At 36.7% G+C, this 16,424-nt stretch overlaps 1 protein-coding gene across 7 annotated transcripts in view; it reads right to left on the reverse strand.

Annotated features, from left to right (window-relative positions):
- The window catches only part of RAPGEF6 (Rap guanine nucleotide exchange factor 6), a 273,773-nt gene that overhangs the window by 61,330 nt on the left and 196,019 nt on the right, over positions 1-16,424 (reverse strand). For all 7 annotated transcript variants that reach the window (XM_058278054.2, XM_058278041.2, XM_058278050.2 and 4 more), the window contains 2 exons: positions 8,388-8,628; positions 715-872 (listed from right to left, as the gene is read on the reverse strand). In XM_058278054.2, the coding sequence (XP_058134037.1) occupies positions 715-872; positions 8,388-8,628 (399 nt within the window). The remainder of the gene's footprint in view (positions 1-714; positions 873-8,387; positions 8,629-16,424) is intronic.

Here is a 16,424-nt window from a genome sequence, read left to right on the forward strand (position 1 = left end):
TTCTGGAAGCAGATTTTTTTTCTCCTTTCCTTGGGCCTAATTATATATTTCAGGTTTTTTCCCCCCTAAATTAAAAAGCAACTTTTATTTATTAATTTTTAAAAAAGCATCTCAAATCCATGCAAGGGCTGGATACATAATTAATTCTTTAAAGTCAAAGTTTTTCTTCCTTAAAATTTTAGATTATATAATTAAATGACAAGTTCTGCCTCTCTATATGGGTGGATGCAGAAAAATTAACTTGACATACCATGCTAAAAATGTGAACAAAATGAAAAATATTCTATAGTACTTCGATAAAAATACTTGACAAGATGAGCAACTTTAGTGTCAGGTATTGGGGGAACCATGAGTGCCTTTAGAAAATTACTAACTAATTTCTACACACCACAGAGGAAGATAAGTGAGGCCATAAATTAAAATATGCTTTATTCTCTTCCACATCCTAGATAATATGTTCCTTGGCTGAGAAGACATGCTTGCTTCTGTTCCACTGCTCAAATTAGGCTTACCAAAGGTAATTAAATCTGTAGTCAGATGTAGTCTCTTCTATTCACTTTTATTTCATTTTGGAGGAAGTACCACTCCATCTTAAATTAAAAAAAAAAAAAAAAAATTCCCAAAAGCCAATCTAGTATTTGCTGCATGGGACTCAACCACCTACTTGTTCATCTGGGACCAATATTACTTTATAAAATCACATGCAAAAATTACCTGAAGGATTAGAAAAATCCAACATGCTTGTGGTAGGCTGAAGGAGATCTGGGCTACTAGATGAGAGTGTTCCAGGAATAGGCATTATAGCCAGACTGTGCCTGCAGTGCCTCGTTCCCACAATGCTGTCGTCTTGTGAATGGCTGAGGCCTCCATCACTTCAAAAGAATGTCATTTATTACATTCATCATTACTATTAAGTACATTATATTACTATTACATTACTCAAGTATATTACTTCTAAATACCCTCAGCATTTAGGAGTACTTAATAGTAAACATTTCTGTTGTCTGTGCACTGAACCAATTCAAAGTGGTGATTTTACAAATTAAAATATTACAGCAATTTTTAAAAAATAGGGCAACTCTAATGATAAAAATAGCAATAAGATGTTTTGACCATTATGTTCAAATAAAATTTAACTTATACAATTAAGTAATTCAATGACATCATATAGAAACAGTTATATTACTTTCCATTGGTTTTGGTAGAGTAATTGAACCTGAGTGCTTAGAGAGAACTTGAGATCTGCCAGCTTCAGTAGACATTAATACACGTATCTAATAGTGCACAGCCACACCACAGCAAGGCATTCTCTTGCTCTCTCAACAGAAAATCTTGGCAAACTTATAGGCCAAAGATGGAGCCATGATTAAACCCAAAAGTAAAGCATGAGAGGTTACAGATATTAAGTTCAAGTGACAAAATAAGAGGGTATGTAAACATATGAACAATCTGAGAGCTGCCCAAATCAGGAAGAACTGGGAAAAGATAACAGAAAGATAGCACAGAGAATAGCAACAAACAATGGGAACACATGAAAAACAAAAAGGAAGGAGAAGGAAAAGAAGAAGAAAAAAAGGGTCTCTAAATTTTATTCTAAGGGCATATTATTTATTATGTGATCTCTCAATCTGATATGCTGTTCCATGGATGAGATCACCAAGTCCAAGTAGAAAGGAAGTAAAATGCAGTTAATTCACTTTAAGGATTTTAAAAACAAGCATCAATTAAATGGCCATGTTTAAGCAAAGAAACTACTCTTCAATTAAAATAACTTAGAAGTATTTCATAGGTAATTCTAAGCCCTTAAGAGAAAAAATAAAAACAAAGAAACACAACTCTGTCATTTAATTTTTAGATATTCTAAAACATTAGCTTGACTATAAAGTAAAACAGCCCTACAACAACATAGTATAGCAATGAAAAAAAGATTTCCATAAGCATCAACAATGAAATTACTAGCTATCTCTAAGGGTCATACTGATGTTAAATCAATGCTTTTAGTTAATATTAATTTCCATCCATAATTTATACACTGTAGTCTTACACCTAGTACTTGTTCTACATAGAGACAGATATCACAAAATACTTAGCTATTACCATGGAAAGGATTAGGGAACAGGCTTGAAAATAAGTGATACGTGATGCACTTAGAATACGTTAGGAGTAAAATAAGGGACTTAGGCAAATCAGGAAACAATCCAAGACAGAGAATAGAATGGCTAAAGAACTGTTAATAGTGAGAAAAATAAGGGAGGGCCAGGGCAAGAAAGAAACCCAAGGAACCAGGGAAGAACACGAAGTGGACCAGTGTCAAGATTAGTGTTCAAGAGCAAGCTTTGGTGTCAGACAGACCTGGGTTATTAGCCATGTGATCTTAGGCACATTTATTTCTCTCTACAGACCTCTGTTTCCTCATCCATAAAATGTGAGTAATACTATTTATGCCCTAGGACTACTGCATAGATGATACAGGAAAACATTTTGGCACAATGAGTGGCACATTGTAAATAGTGGTAGCTGTTATTGCTATTACTATGACCAAATGATGAGCAAGTTCTTCACTGACTACGAAGAACAAACAGAGCCTGAGAACAAAGGAAAATAAGACTCCTATTTTAAAAGAACAGTAAAGTACTTTTACCAAAAATAAAATGGTAAAAGTACAAATCTAGAAAGGAGAAACACGTGAACAATTTATATTGAAAAACAGTGGGCCTGGTTGTGTATAATGAGGTAAAGGCACTAAAGAAAAAGGAAACGCTTTCTCAGAAGAGAAGGCAGTATAATCTAACAGGTAAGGCAAAGTAAATACCTTATTTGATAAATAATTTGTGCTTATGTTAAATTGGCATTTTATAATAAGGTTTGTAGACTAGAGATCAGAGCTAAAGGTTTTGAGGTTAGGTAAGAGAAAGAGGGGGGAGGCTCTCAAAGATATTTTATTCATTGTAATCTGGCAGCAAATTAAATTATGTGCAAAATAAAGGTTTGCTTTTAAACATTCTTATTTTTCAAGAAAAATATGACAGTTTTTGGACATAAAGGGCCAGGTAACTGAATCTAAGAAATCAAACAGTTCAAGAGATTTTACTAATAATGCAAGGAAATGCAACTTCAACAACATTACAAAGTTAAATTTTTTCTATTAAAGGAATTAGCTGCATCAGTTGCAGCAAGCTGGAATTCATTTAGAAACTAAGAGAAGTACACTAAAAGCTATGTCTTTATGTTCCTTACTGATGCTATTCAACATTACTTCTGCTTTTTAATAAGCAATAGATATGACACTATATAGCTACTCATGTAATGCTGCTTATAAATTCATGGAAATTAATAAATGAGTATATATCAATGAAAACTATACTAATGTTACGAATAGCCCATGCTATGAAATGAATGAAATATTTAATTGACAAAATATCCATGCTTGTTTGGAAGCTGAATTGATAAAGCCCATTTGCAAATAACAATGTCTCTTCTTACCAAAACAGCCTCCTGAGTAGGTGTTGCAGTAACAGAAACAAGATATTTTTTGAAAATACCGTAGCAATTCCCCAACACTAAATTTACTTAGAATAAAAGTATATTTTAGTTTCATAATATGAAACTAAGAAAACCACCTATCTTCAATATGTAAAAGGAAAGTAATCTAATATTAAAAGCAAATAGGATTAAAAAAAAAAAAAGCAAATAGGAAAATACGTTGACAAGAAATGGGGAGGGAAAAAAATCCTGATAACCAAGTAAAGTGGTCTATTTCTAGGCATTGCTACAATGAATAACATAAAGATGTTATTTAGGCAATCTGTGATTAAAGAAAATGAAATAAAGGCTGAGTAATGAAAAACAAAATAGATCAGGTTTACTGAAATGTGAAATATTCTCAACATCACACCAGTGTGTCCCAATTTACATATGTTATTCAAAATCAGTAACACCTTTTTTCACTTCTAATTTTCAGTAACTTTCTTTCAGTTATGTCCTGCTTAGGGATTTTGGTATCATCTGTTCTTAGGGTGTTATTTATTCTTACCTCAACTATTCTTTCATTTCTTATGTTCTTTCTTTGCTTCTATCACATACACAGACATTCTTTCTTACAGTATATCTATGGCAACTCATCACCTAGAGGAGTGCTGCTAAGGGTAGAAACTGAGTTTCATAGTTCCCAGGACCCCTTCTAAAGAGTTCTGGAACACATAAAAAATCCTCAGAGATTGTGGAAATGAATTCATCAAACATTTAAAGTAGAAAATTTGAAAAATATAGAGAGGAAGAAAGAAAAATTACCTATTAAGCACAGATATATATCATGATTAACATTTTGATATTTAACTGTATAACATAATTTATTTAACCAATGTGGCTGGACATTTAGGGTGTTTCCAATTTTGCTTTATTACAGACAATACAAGTAAGAACATATGAATCTAGAAAGAAGAAATATGAATGCAATTTATATTGAAAAGTAGTGGGGCCTGGATGCATGTAATGGGGTAAAGGCACTAATTATTAACAGAAATGGAATTATTGAATCAAAGGGTATGGTCACTTTTAGAGCTCTCAAGGCTCTAAGATTGCCAAAATGCTCTATTAGAAGGATAGTATCGTTTATACTCCCACAGCAGCCTGAGCTTATTTTCTTTCTTACCTTATCAATTCTGGCCCTGACTATTCTTTGTCAATCCTTGATGGAACAAATGGTGTCTTTTTAAAAATATTATATCTTTCATTATTATCAGTGCTGTCCATCTGATTCATGTTCTCTACCTATTTTTCTATTGAAGTTTAGGAATTTTATATCTAATTAATTTTTAAGAGCTCTTATTATTAAGGTTAGTTAACTTTTATGTAGCTAAAAGGATTGCCTTAAATTCACTTCAGAGGATTAAATGCTAAGAAATAGAAGATAAATCCTCAAAAATGAAAAATGATGATGAGTCTGAGTGGTAAATGACAAATTAGCTCTCCAGAAACATTTACAATTTCTACTAATCTATTTTTTGGAATTTATGTGGCTGAAATTATTAGCATTTTACTTTAACTGACAAAGCCAATTTAATATGAACCCCTGAAGAACAGCATTTTATTTGTACTCATAGCTCACAGCTTCCAGTTGGTACCAAGCACAAGACTCAATAAATGCTGGTTAACTAATAAATGAAAAAAATTAAATAAGAAAATCTCTTCTGAGTTTAAGTTAAATCATTTCTACCAGATCATTCATTTTTTGTTACCCTTTAAAGTAGTCACGCTTAAAAATGCCTGACTTCTGGCCACCTCAATTTCCAAGTCTCCTGCTGTAACCAGAGAAAAAATCCAAGTGAAATAGCTAATTTTCACTCTTCAAAGTAGATACTGTGTAAATATTGATATTATCTGCCTGAAACCTGAGTTTAACTTAATGGAATGTTAGTGACACTAACACTAACAAGCTAAGTCAGTTATAATCACAAGGTTCCATATTTCAGATGATACAACTCAATGAGACATTCTATGTCACAACTGTGCCACTGGTCAAATGAGAACCAGTTTAAAGAGATATATGTATTTTCAGACCAAATGTACCAAGTTTTCAGAAATGGAACTCAGAATATTATCTCCCCTGGTAACTTTTTTTTCTGCCTTCCAAAAGAATATATAGACTTCACTCTTCCTCTGTTCCTCCATGTAGACTTTTGGTCATCCCAAACCATTCTCACTCAATCCCCAGGTTTGCTATCTGGCTACCTTATTACAGGATGCTCTGTATTTAAGAATTTTATTATTGTCAAGCGACACTCTTTCCCAACCACTCACTTCAAGGCGAAGGGTTGCTCAGAAAGGAATGAATAATGGACTTTCGAGAAATGAGTGACACTAAGAACAGAGCATATGATGCTTGAATCCTCTGCAAGTCCCAAACTGAATGAAGAGCAAATGTGTTTCCCTGACTGGAAATAAGAACTCAGGAAGAAGAGCATTTTGTGATCAGGAGATCTTTGAGATTTTTAACTACATAAAAGAAGAGAGCTGTGGAGCTGGCCATGCGCTGTGCTGATGCGCGCAAGGAGTGCTGTGCCACGCAAGGGTGTCCCCCGCGTGGGGGAGCCCCACGCGCAAGGAGTGCGCCCGTGAGGAAAGCCGCCCAGCGTGAAAAGAAAGAGCAGCCTGCCCAGGAATGGCGCCGCCCACACTTCCCGTGCCGCTGACGACAACAGAAGCGGACAAAGAAACAAGACGCAGCAAATAGACACCGAGAACAGACAACCAGGGGAGGGGGGGAAATTAAAATAAATAAATAAATCTTTAAAAAAAAAAAAAAAAAAAAAAAAAAAAAATAAAAGAAGAGAGCTGACATTGAGCTCAAGCTGCTTCCTTTTTTTTTTTTTTGTTTTGTTTTTATTTTTTTTAAATATTTATTTATTATTATTTTTAATTACATTAAAAAAAATATATGAGGTCCCATTCAACCCCACCGCCCCCGCCCCCCACTCCCCCCACAGCAACACTCTCTCCCATCATCGTGATACATCCACTGCACCTGGTAAGTTCATCTCTGAACATCACTGCACCCCATAGTCAATGGTCCACATCATAGCCCAGACTCTCTCATGTTCCATCCAGTGGGCCCTGGGGGGATCTACAGTGTCCTGTAATTGTCCGTGAAGCACTATCCAGGACAACTCTACGTCCCGAAAACGCCTCCACATCTCATCTCTTCCTCCCGTTCCCCACACCCAGCAGCCCCCATGGCTACCGTTCCCACACCCATTCCACATTTTCTCTGTGGACATTGGATTGGTTGTGTCCATTGCACACCTATGTCAAGTGAGGGCTTAGATTCCACATGGGTACTGGATGCACTCTTCCCGCTTCTAGTTGTAGACACTCTAGGCTCCATGTTGTGGTGGTTGACCTTCTTCAACTCCATGTTAGCTGAGTGGAGTAAGTCCAATAAGTCAAAGTGTAGGAGCTGAAGTCTGTTGAGGCTCTGGGCCTGGGTGTCATATTATCAGTCCAGAGATTCAAATCCCCTACATATATCTTAAACCCAGCACCAACTACAATTCCAATAAAGTAGCATGCAAGTCTTGTGAAAAGAGATCCCCTCTGAGTCCATTTCCATCACGCAGAAACACCAGCTCCAAAGAAGGGCCATCTGTCATGGCAGTGAACCCCTTCTGCCATGACCATAGAACCCGTGGGTCTCTTTATCCCTCAAAAGAACCAATACCTGGGGTTGTATCTACCTTATCTGTCTCTTGGACTCTGTTCAGTTGTACATAGGGGTATTCCTTCTGACAACCTCCAGACTCTTTTTTAGAGACTCACAGCCTTATAATCTCATTTCTCCTTTCCATTTCCCCCTTACATTAGGTCAAACCGTCAAGCTGCTTCCTAATAGGTTTCCTTGCCATCACTGCCACTATATGCTGGACGCTCAATCCCAAACCAGCCATTACAGAGGTAGGTCTTTCTGAAAAAACAAATCTTATCACATCACATGCCTTCTATGACATGATATAGTCTACATTCTTGGCATAATATTAAAGGTCCTTCATAACCAAGTGTTTATTTACCTCTCACTTCATCTCTGGGCAGGCACACACATACCCTATCCAAACCTACGAAGTTTGTTCCTGCTCTGTACAAAGAAAAATATTTATCACTCTATAACTTCAGAATGTTGCCATTTGCCTGAATACCATTTTAGACCACCAGCTCTTGGAGGAAAATAAAATGAAACAAAACTTTTTCTACTCATCTTTGTATCTCTGGGTATTGTGACTACTGTATATTAAATATGTGGTAAATAAAAGGTTCCTGGATATGAATTCCTTGGAAATAGAGACTATTTCTTTTCAGCATAAGGTTAGGCATTTATCTGGTACCCAATATGTTTTCTTTGAATATGTTTTCTTTTTCATGGATTCAGTATTTTGTTTTAACTCATTCAACAAATAGTGTTTTAGTGATATTCTATTTTAGAAATGGAAAATAGATTTGATTAAAAAGTTCAGCTTTAGAATTCAGGAGGTAATAGTGTCAGAAAGGGAAAGGTGACTAAAAACAAACACACAAACAAAACTGGTAGCAACCATTACGTCCCAAGATTTAGGGTGCCCCAAATTGCAGATCAGATTTTATAAAACAAAATTTGATAATCTTTTCTAAAATTCAAAACAAGGCTAACGGAAGAATATATAACAAATCTAACAGTGGTAACTTCACAGTTGGGGGAGAATGTTTCAAATTTATTCTTGCATATTTACATATTGCTTGAAATTTTTATGACACATTAGTTGTATTAAAAAAAAAAAATCTACCCAAACTCCCTGTTCCCAAAATAAAACCTTTACAATCACTATGAAAATTCCTACATGACTGCAACTGGCATTACCTACCTAAATAGTTTTGGAGGCAAGATACTAAATCGAGTTTTATCCAAAATTTTTCTGATTTTGTTTCTTCCACCAGAAACAGTATTTGCTTTAACTTTCTTATTTCCTTTCTCCTGTGATGTTTGCTCAATATCTCCTGGTACATCCTGGATTGAATGGCGATTACTTTTTTTCTCAGCAATTTTGGGAATATGTGGAATACCAGCTTTCTCCTGTTCAGTCCTACTAAGTAATTCTTTGAACACTGTGGAAATAAAATAAAATTTGTCATTTCTTTCTTCTCATTAGAAAGCTTTTCATCAATAAAAATCTTAAGGATAAACACAGTTATTTGCTATTACTTGACTTTTGCAGCCCCATTCATTTATCACTACCAAAGTTACACCCATCTTGTACTTATCAGCTGTACCCACTTCTTTCTTCAGTTTTTGCATCTGACTGTATTTCTGATGTTACCAAAGAGTGATAAAAGGAAGTCATTGGGGGAAAGAGGAAGGATGTGGATAGTCTGTCAGCATATGCATGAAAAGTCCAGAGGTAATGGCAATAAAATTGATTACTGATATTCTATTCATGAACGATTGTGATTAGTAATCGAAGAAAATGTGGCATTGATGTGGAGAAAGTGACCATGGTGGCTGCTGGGGGTGGGGAATGGGAGGAAGAGATGAGATGTGGGGGTGTTTTCGGGACTTGGAGTTGTCTTGGGTGATGCTGTAGGGACAGTTACCGGACACTGTGTGTCCTCCCATGGTCCACTGAGTGGAACGTGGGAGAGTGTGGGCTACGATGTGGACCATTGACCATGATATGTAGCGGTGCTCAGAGATGTATGCACCAAATGCAATAAGTGTCTTATGATGATGGAGGGGATTGTTGCTGTGGGGGGAGGGGTGGGGTGAGGGGGGTGGGGGTATGTGGGGACCTCATATTTTGTGAATGTAATATTTAAAAAATTAAGAAAACAACAACAACAAAAAAATTGATTACTAGTCCAAAATTTATAGCAACAGAGATTTAGAGTCTAATATTTACGTTATTCCTTACCATAATATATAACATTGAAGATGAGTTTGCAAGTATGATAGTCAGATTCAGTTTTGCAAAATTTAGCCATTAAAAAAAATGGGTAGAGCTTTGCTGAACCTTCTTTCTCTTTCTTCCTTTTTTTTTTTTCCAAACCAGAAACAAATAGTACTGAATTTGGTAATATATACCAATTTCCTCAGGGTGATATTTCTGAGGTTTATGTCAGTAAAGTAAAACTGCTAATAAATGTTCACTAGAGTGGTCTGAAGTAAACAGCCAATCATATTTTTAGACACTTTTCTATTAACTCTAAATAAGACAGGTAAGCCTCTAGACTGCTAAAGAAAAAAAATGCTAAAAATGATATATATGCTAAAGGAAGAGACAGCATACTGGAAGGTAATGGGGCTTAGGGAAGTTAAATGCAAGAGAAGTGGAGACTGCATTTCCTCGAGAGATTTTAAAGGTCTTGAGCCACATAGGTGCAGAGCCAAACACTTAGCTTATCATTGGGTGTGCCTCTGAATAGTATATTCTGTACCTTTATAGAAGAAAAGCTGTAAATGTATAAATGTGCCCACTGAAAAACCAATCAGAGAACTGTAATCTTTTCTGCTATGTCTGGGATGAAAGAAAGCAACAGATTCCCACAATACCAAAGGAATTAAATTTGTAAGATTCAGATGGAAAAAACATTTAGAGTTGACATAGTAAAACAGTTTGGTATTCAGGTAAAAAATCTTGTCCTTATAGAAAGAAGGCTTCAACCAGAAGGATGACCCTACATTACCAAAGCATATTTCAAGCTAGTGAAAAGCACATTTTCTACGTTTCCAGTAATGGAGATCTTTAGGAGTTGCCTTTCAAAGATACTTTCCTTGATTAAAATACAGTGAGTCCTTTTCAGTTTTTATTTTCAAAATTTCACTCAATTTTATGCCACATGGTAAAAATGAACATACTTTTTGAAGCTAAAATCAAGATATTTATCCCATCAAAAGGTATTTACTGAACTATGTATATATGTCAGACAATATACCTGCAGATTTCTCTGTGAGGAACTCATAGTCTAAGACACATGACACAGAGAACATCACCAGAGGAACTAATTTAGATAGAATGAAATGGGAAACCTTTCCCAAGTAAGAAGAGGAAGGGATCCCCTTGTAAGAAGAAATCAGAAAGATAAGTAGATTTTAAATTGGCAAAGGAAGGGGAAGAAGGAATGATTTCATGTGAAGGGAACCTGAAATTCAGGGTCTCTGTGATAGAAGGAAAATTCAAGGAACTGGATGGGTAGACCACAGCAAACAAGGTAGAACATGGGAGAGAAGAAGCTAGATAATCCTATGATAAGGTGTTTAATTTTTTTTAATGAGCAACAGGAAATCTTTGAAGAGCTGGGGGCAGAAGTTCACACTGGCTGCAACGTGCATATAGGGCCATTCATGAGCTTATGTAATAGTTCTTCACTGGACTTGTACCTATAATTTTATATGTAAAAACTTGTGGAGCTTGTGATTTGTAGATAAGAGTACAGACTGTAAAATTAAAAAATAATTAGGGACCAAAATGAAAGGATAATGAGTAAGAATAATTACAATGCCATTAATGGCAATATCAGGCAAAATATATGAATCAGAAATGAAAGTGCCCAAGAATCCATAAAAGAAAAGCTTAATAACGGACTACATAAAGATTAAAAATATCTCCATCTCTCTACACACACATATATATGTATGTATATAAAACAAGAAAAGTCAAAAGACAAATAACTTGGGGAAAATATTTGCTGCCTTTAAGACAAAAGGATATTGTCTTTCGTAAGACATTGAAACAAATCATTGAAAGATGAATAACTCAATATAAAAACGAGCAAAATTAAGACTGTTTATAGAAAATAATGCAAAAAAAAAAAGGTGCTCAGCCTCACTCATAATTAAAGAAATGTAAATAAATAATTAAAAAGGTGATCATACTCAATGCAGAGGCATTCTCATATAATGATGAATAAAGTATAGATTGGACTACTTTTGGAAAGGAAAACTCTGCCTTATCTGTCAGAAGTAATCCACTTTGAGAAATTTATCTTATAGCAAAAACTAAACAATCTAAAATGTCCAGTGATATGACATTAGCTCAAGGGATAAAAATAATAATGCAATGGAATTCTGTGCAACAATAACAATCATATAACAAGAAGTAGATCTGTACAACGGATGTGGATAGGTATAGAATATCATACACAGTAAGGATCCATCATGTATCTTTCTTTAGTGCTTCAGTTCCAAAATACGCATATTATTATTTTTGTTATAATAAAAATAAAAATGCTAATAATGAGTTTTCTCAGTGATGGGATTTTTAAAGACGTTAGAAAGTTGTGAACGGTAGAGGAATAGATGAACTGAAGTGTTGCAAAGGTAAGAGGTGAGTTGAGATTGCCAGCTACTTTTTCCTTTGGGGCATTTGTTGAATCTAAACATGAGGTGTGGATCAGGCAGAGGGATTCTACTAGAGGAAAAAGAATTTTTTATAGATGTGAGGGCTAGCATGAAAACTGGAATACAGAGAGACTCAAAATCATCATTGGTTTTTCAGATGGGACATCTGCTGTTAGTTCAACAATGAAGAGACTGGCTGGGAACTTCCTAGTCTCAGGGTACTTAGGAGGCAATTACACAAAACAGGGAGGGACCTACAACAAATACAAAACAGATTAATCCCTCAAGGAGCTGGGGTGAAACAGACAGCTGAATATGGGCGTTTAAATTTATAAGAAAGATACATACAAAAGTGCCCTTAAAATTCAGAATGCAAATGAATTCCCAGGAGTGAGGTATGGGGGTGAGGATGCTTGCTAAAAAGTGAAATTTCCTGACCTCCACCCCCAGAAATTCTATTCAGTATGCCTGGGTAGAGTTCATGAGTTAGTACAAGAGGTTTCTTCTCTTTCCAAATGATCCCATGTAAGGACTCCATGTTCTTGCTACTGGGAGTTCAGGGAATCAGAAGATTTGGATTCTACTCTACTTTCTGTCACTTACCATCAGGGTAGGGTTGCCAGATTAAATACTGCAAATACACTAAAAAAAAATGATTGTTTATTTGAAATTCAAATTTAACTGGGTATCCTGTGTTTTTATTTGCTAAAGGAGCTAAGCTCAAAATCTCTGAAAGGGAGAATTTACATAAAAGTGTCTCCAGACAGCAACCTACCAGATTCTGAATCAAAAGCCTTTCCTGAGGTGGGGGTGGGTGGGCCAGCACAAGGAAGGCTGAAGAAGCAGAGGGAACTTCCCTGCAATTTCTCACTGCTTAGGAGACAAAGTTCCAAAGAGGGTTGGGGAGGGAAGGGCTACATTAAGCACAGGACAAGTCTTGCTCTCAATTTGAGACCACTGTGTCTAACCCAGTCTGACCCAGCTCAAATTCCCTTACCCTATCTGCCTAATAAGCAGAGGAAATGACAAATCCTCCCTGAGAAAATAATTCTAAAATACTTTTATACACAATGTCCGATCTATAACATAAAAATTTTAAGACATTTCAAAATTAAGTAGGAAAATAAGATTGATAAAACAAACTAGAAAAGATGATCCAAATGCTGAAGCTTGTAACAAACAAGGGCTTTGTAACTAAGATTATAAATATATTAAAGAAAATAGAGGAAAGGTGATAAAATGGATAAAAAAGATGGGGAAGCACTGGAGTTTATCAGAAAGATTCAAACGGATACTCTAAAATAAAAAAAATTAATTATCTAAAATGGAACTCCCTGGATAGGTTTAACCACAGCCTGATTCAGCAGAAAACAGGATTAGTTTGCTCAGATAGGTTATTAGAAAACATCCAATTGAAGCACAAAGAGGGAAAAAAATTGGAAAGAACAGAACAGACTGTAAGAGATATATGGAACACAGATGTTGTTAACATTTGTGTTAACATATGAGTAACTAGTCTCCGAGAGGAAAGGAAATTGAGAAAGGGACAAAGATAATGAAGAGATAATGGCTACGATATTTCTAATATTAATGAAAGATAACAATATACAAATTCAAATGCTATGCAAACTCCAAATGCTATGCAAACTAAATAAATATACAAAGAAAACTGTAACAAGAGAGTCCTTGTTAAAGTTAAAACTACTGTGTCCTTTTTACACCCTTTGGAGAAATGTTGGTACTTTAAATTTAGACTTCTGTGGTTCCAACGTTCAGTTTTCAAAATCTTTGCAGTGCTACTTCGATCTGTCTGCTTTGTGCCATTCAGAAGTCAGTCTACGATCTGAGCAGAGGTCTACCTGGTAAGTCAGTTCTCGAAGTCTATTAGAATCTGCTCCATGCATGGGCAGGATAGTGGTAAACCCTGGAGTTCAGAAACAACTTTTATGAGGTTGTTTTCTCCCTCTCCATTATCTACCTTGTATTTTCCAGTTCTTTAGATTCCCTTACAGGTTCTATGGAGAGAAACTGTCTACTGCAACATGTTGGGGGGCAAAAGGCAGAAGGACAGGGGTGGGGTGGGGGAGCAGTGAGACAGGTTCTGCTCTCATGGAGCCACAATGCCACTGAAGGGTGAAAAAGTTTCCCCAGCCTCAGAATTTTGGCTTGTGTAGAGAGGCCTCTGCTGCAGACCACTGCCACTGCTGCTGGACTGCTTGGCAGATGGACCTGAGAGAATGGGAAATGGGAAATGGGGGATTTCCCTATTCTGTCTGAATTTTTAGGAGCTTATCAAGGCAGGTTTCTCCTGTATTTCTCTGTCTGCACCACACTACTCACTTCCAGGTTTCAGAATACCTTCAGTCCAGCCCTGGACACCAAAGATGGAAATGGTAAATGCACTGCCCATTAGGTGGTGTTCTGAGTTCTGGTGTTCTTCCCTGATGCACCCCTTATTACTTTTTTTTTCCCTTCAGCGTTTCCAATTAGGCGGGTTACTCATCCTAGTAGGTTTTATAGTTGAGTACAATAGAAGATGAAGGGTGGCATCTCACTGAGACCTGGAACCCTTAATTTGATTTTTATCTCTGTGAATAGAAAGCTTTCTTACAGTTTGCACGTGATATCTGTAACTACTATGGGTTTGTTTCCGTTGTTTTTGGCTCATGCTGACTTTGACACTGCCTCAATCTCCTTGATTGTCTGCTTGACTCTATTATTTGAAAAATTATTTTTTAAAATAATTTGAGATCTTGGTTGTTATTACCATCCTCTAAGGAGGATTTTTATTTTCCTTGCCAGGCACCTGAGAGTACACTGGGGTCAGGGCCAGAGCTTGAGATTTTTCTTCATCACCTAGAGGAGGCTAGTCTCCTAGTTCAGAGTAAGCCTTGAAGGCTTAATCTTTAACAAAGGTTGTTATGCTAGGTTCTCTCGGCCTTGGGTGGGAACTAAATTCAAAATCATGGGAGTTAATACCCTGCAGCTCCTTCTGGGAAAATTAACTTTTTTTCTTTTTTAAAGATTTTAATTTTTTATTTATTCGCCCCCCCACCCCCACCCCCGCAGTTGTCCGCTCTCTCTGTCCATTTGCTCTGTGTTCTTCTGTGTTTGTCCGCTTATATTCTTGTCATTGAGACCGGGAATCTATGTCTCTCTTTGTTGTGTCTTCTTGCTACGTCAGCTCTCCGTGTGTGCAGCGCCACTACTGGGCAGGCAGTGCTTTTGGGAAAATTAACTCTTGGGAACAGTTCCAAGAGGGGAGAAAGAATCTGATGCACCAAGAGTTTGTGCTCTTAGCAACGGCATGACTCCAAACCTTTCACCTTTTCCTGGGGGATGGAGGTGGGGTCTATTGCCAAAAGGGGCTCAGTCTTTCAGTTGCATTTTCTGTAGTAACTGTTCTAGAGCAAGTATGACTTCAGGTTACTGCTTTGAAATCTAATTTCTTTGTTATGCCTGGTAGTTCTTCACTATCTTTTTGGATTTTTACACTTGTTTGTAGCTACTTTTTATAGGTGTTCTAGCTCTTTTAGTTATCTTCAGTCAATACTAGAAGAAGAAAGTTGATATAGAAGTAATTTTTTATTCATTTTACTAAAAATTTAGGGGCCCTTTGAATATGAAAAGTCATACTCTTCTTTTACTCTAGGACTGTCTGATCTTATTTCTTAAATACTTTCTTCTTCACGTTTTCTTTTTGAGCTCCTGGAATACTCAATTTTATTTTGTCTTTTTGTTTTAAAGTTTGGGTGAGTTTTCTAACTTTACTATCTATTCCTTCTATTATATTGTTTTGACTTTGCAATTACAATTTAAGACACTCTTTTTTTTTTTTAAGATTTATTTATTTAATTCCCCCCCATCCCCCGGTTGTCTGTTCTCTGTGTCTATTTGCTGTGTCTTGTTTCTTTGTTCGCTTCTGTTGTCATCAGCGGCATGGAAGTGTGGGCAGCGCCATTCCTGGGCAGGCTGCACTTTCTTTCGCGCTGGGCGGCTCTCCTTACGGGGTGCACTCCTTGCGCGTGGGGCTCCCCTACGTGGGGGGCACCCCTGCGTGGCACGGCACTCCTTGCGCGCATCAGCACTGCGCATGGGCCAGCTCCACACGGGTCAAGGAGGCTCGGGGTTTGAACCACGGACCTCCCATGTGGTAGACGGACACCCTAACTACTGGGCCAAGTCCGTTTCCCAAGACACTCTAAGAGCTATTGTTTTTCTCTGATTTTTGGCCCTTTTTTCCTAACATCCTTTCCTTGTTTTAAGAGATGAATTTTCAAATCCCTCTGAGGGGAGTTCTAAAATCTCTTTTCTTCTCTTCTTTAAATTTCCTGTTTTCTTCCTAATCTTCAAGCTTACTTATTAAGTCCACCACTCCACCCCTCAAATGATCCTGCATCTCTTATGCCTGGAGATCCCAGACTGTCAGTTGTAATTAACATGCAAAGACCAAGTATGGTTTGCTCTGTTATCACCTAAACAGATCTGTAGTTTCTGGTTATAGTTCTCTTTTTTGTAGGTGCTCTGACTCTGCATTCCATGCAGGATAACTTAACTGCTGAACTCT

Source organism: Dasypus novemcinctus, chromosome 2 (genome assembly GCF_030445035.2).
Source record: "Dasypus novemcinctus isolate mDasNov1 chromosome 2, mDasNov1.1.hap2, whole genome shotgun sequence".
Taxonomy (NCBI): domain Eukaryota; kingdom Metazoa; phylum Chordata; class Mammalia; order Cingulata; family Dasypodidae; genus Dasypus; species Dasypus novemcinctus.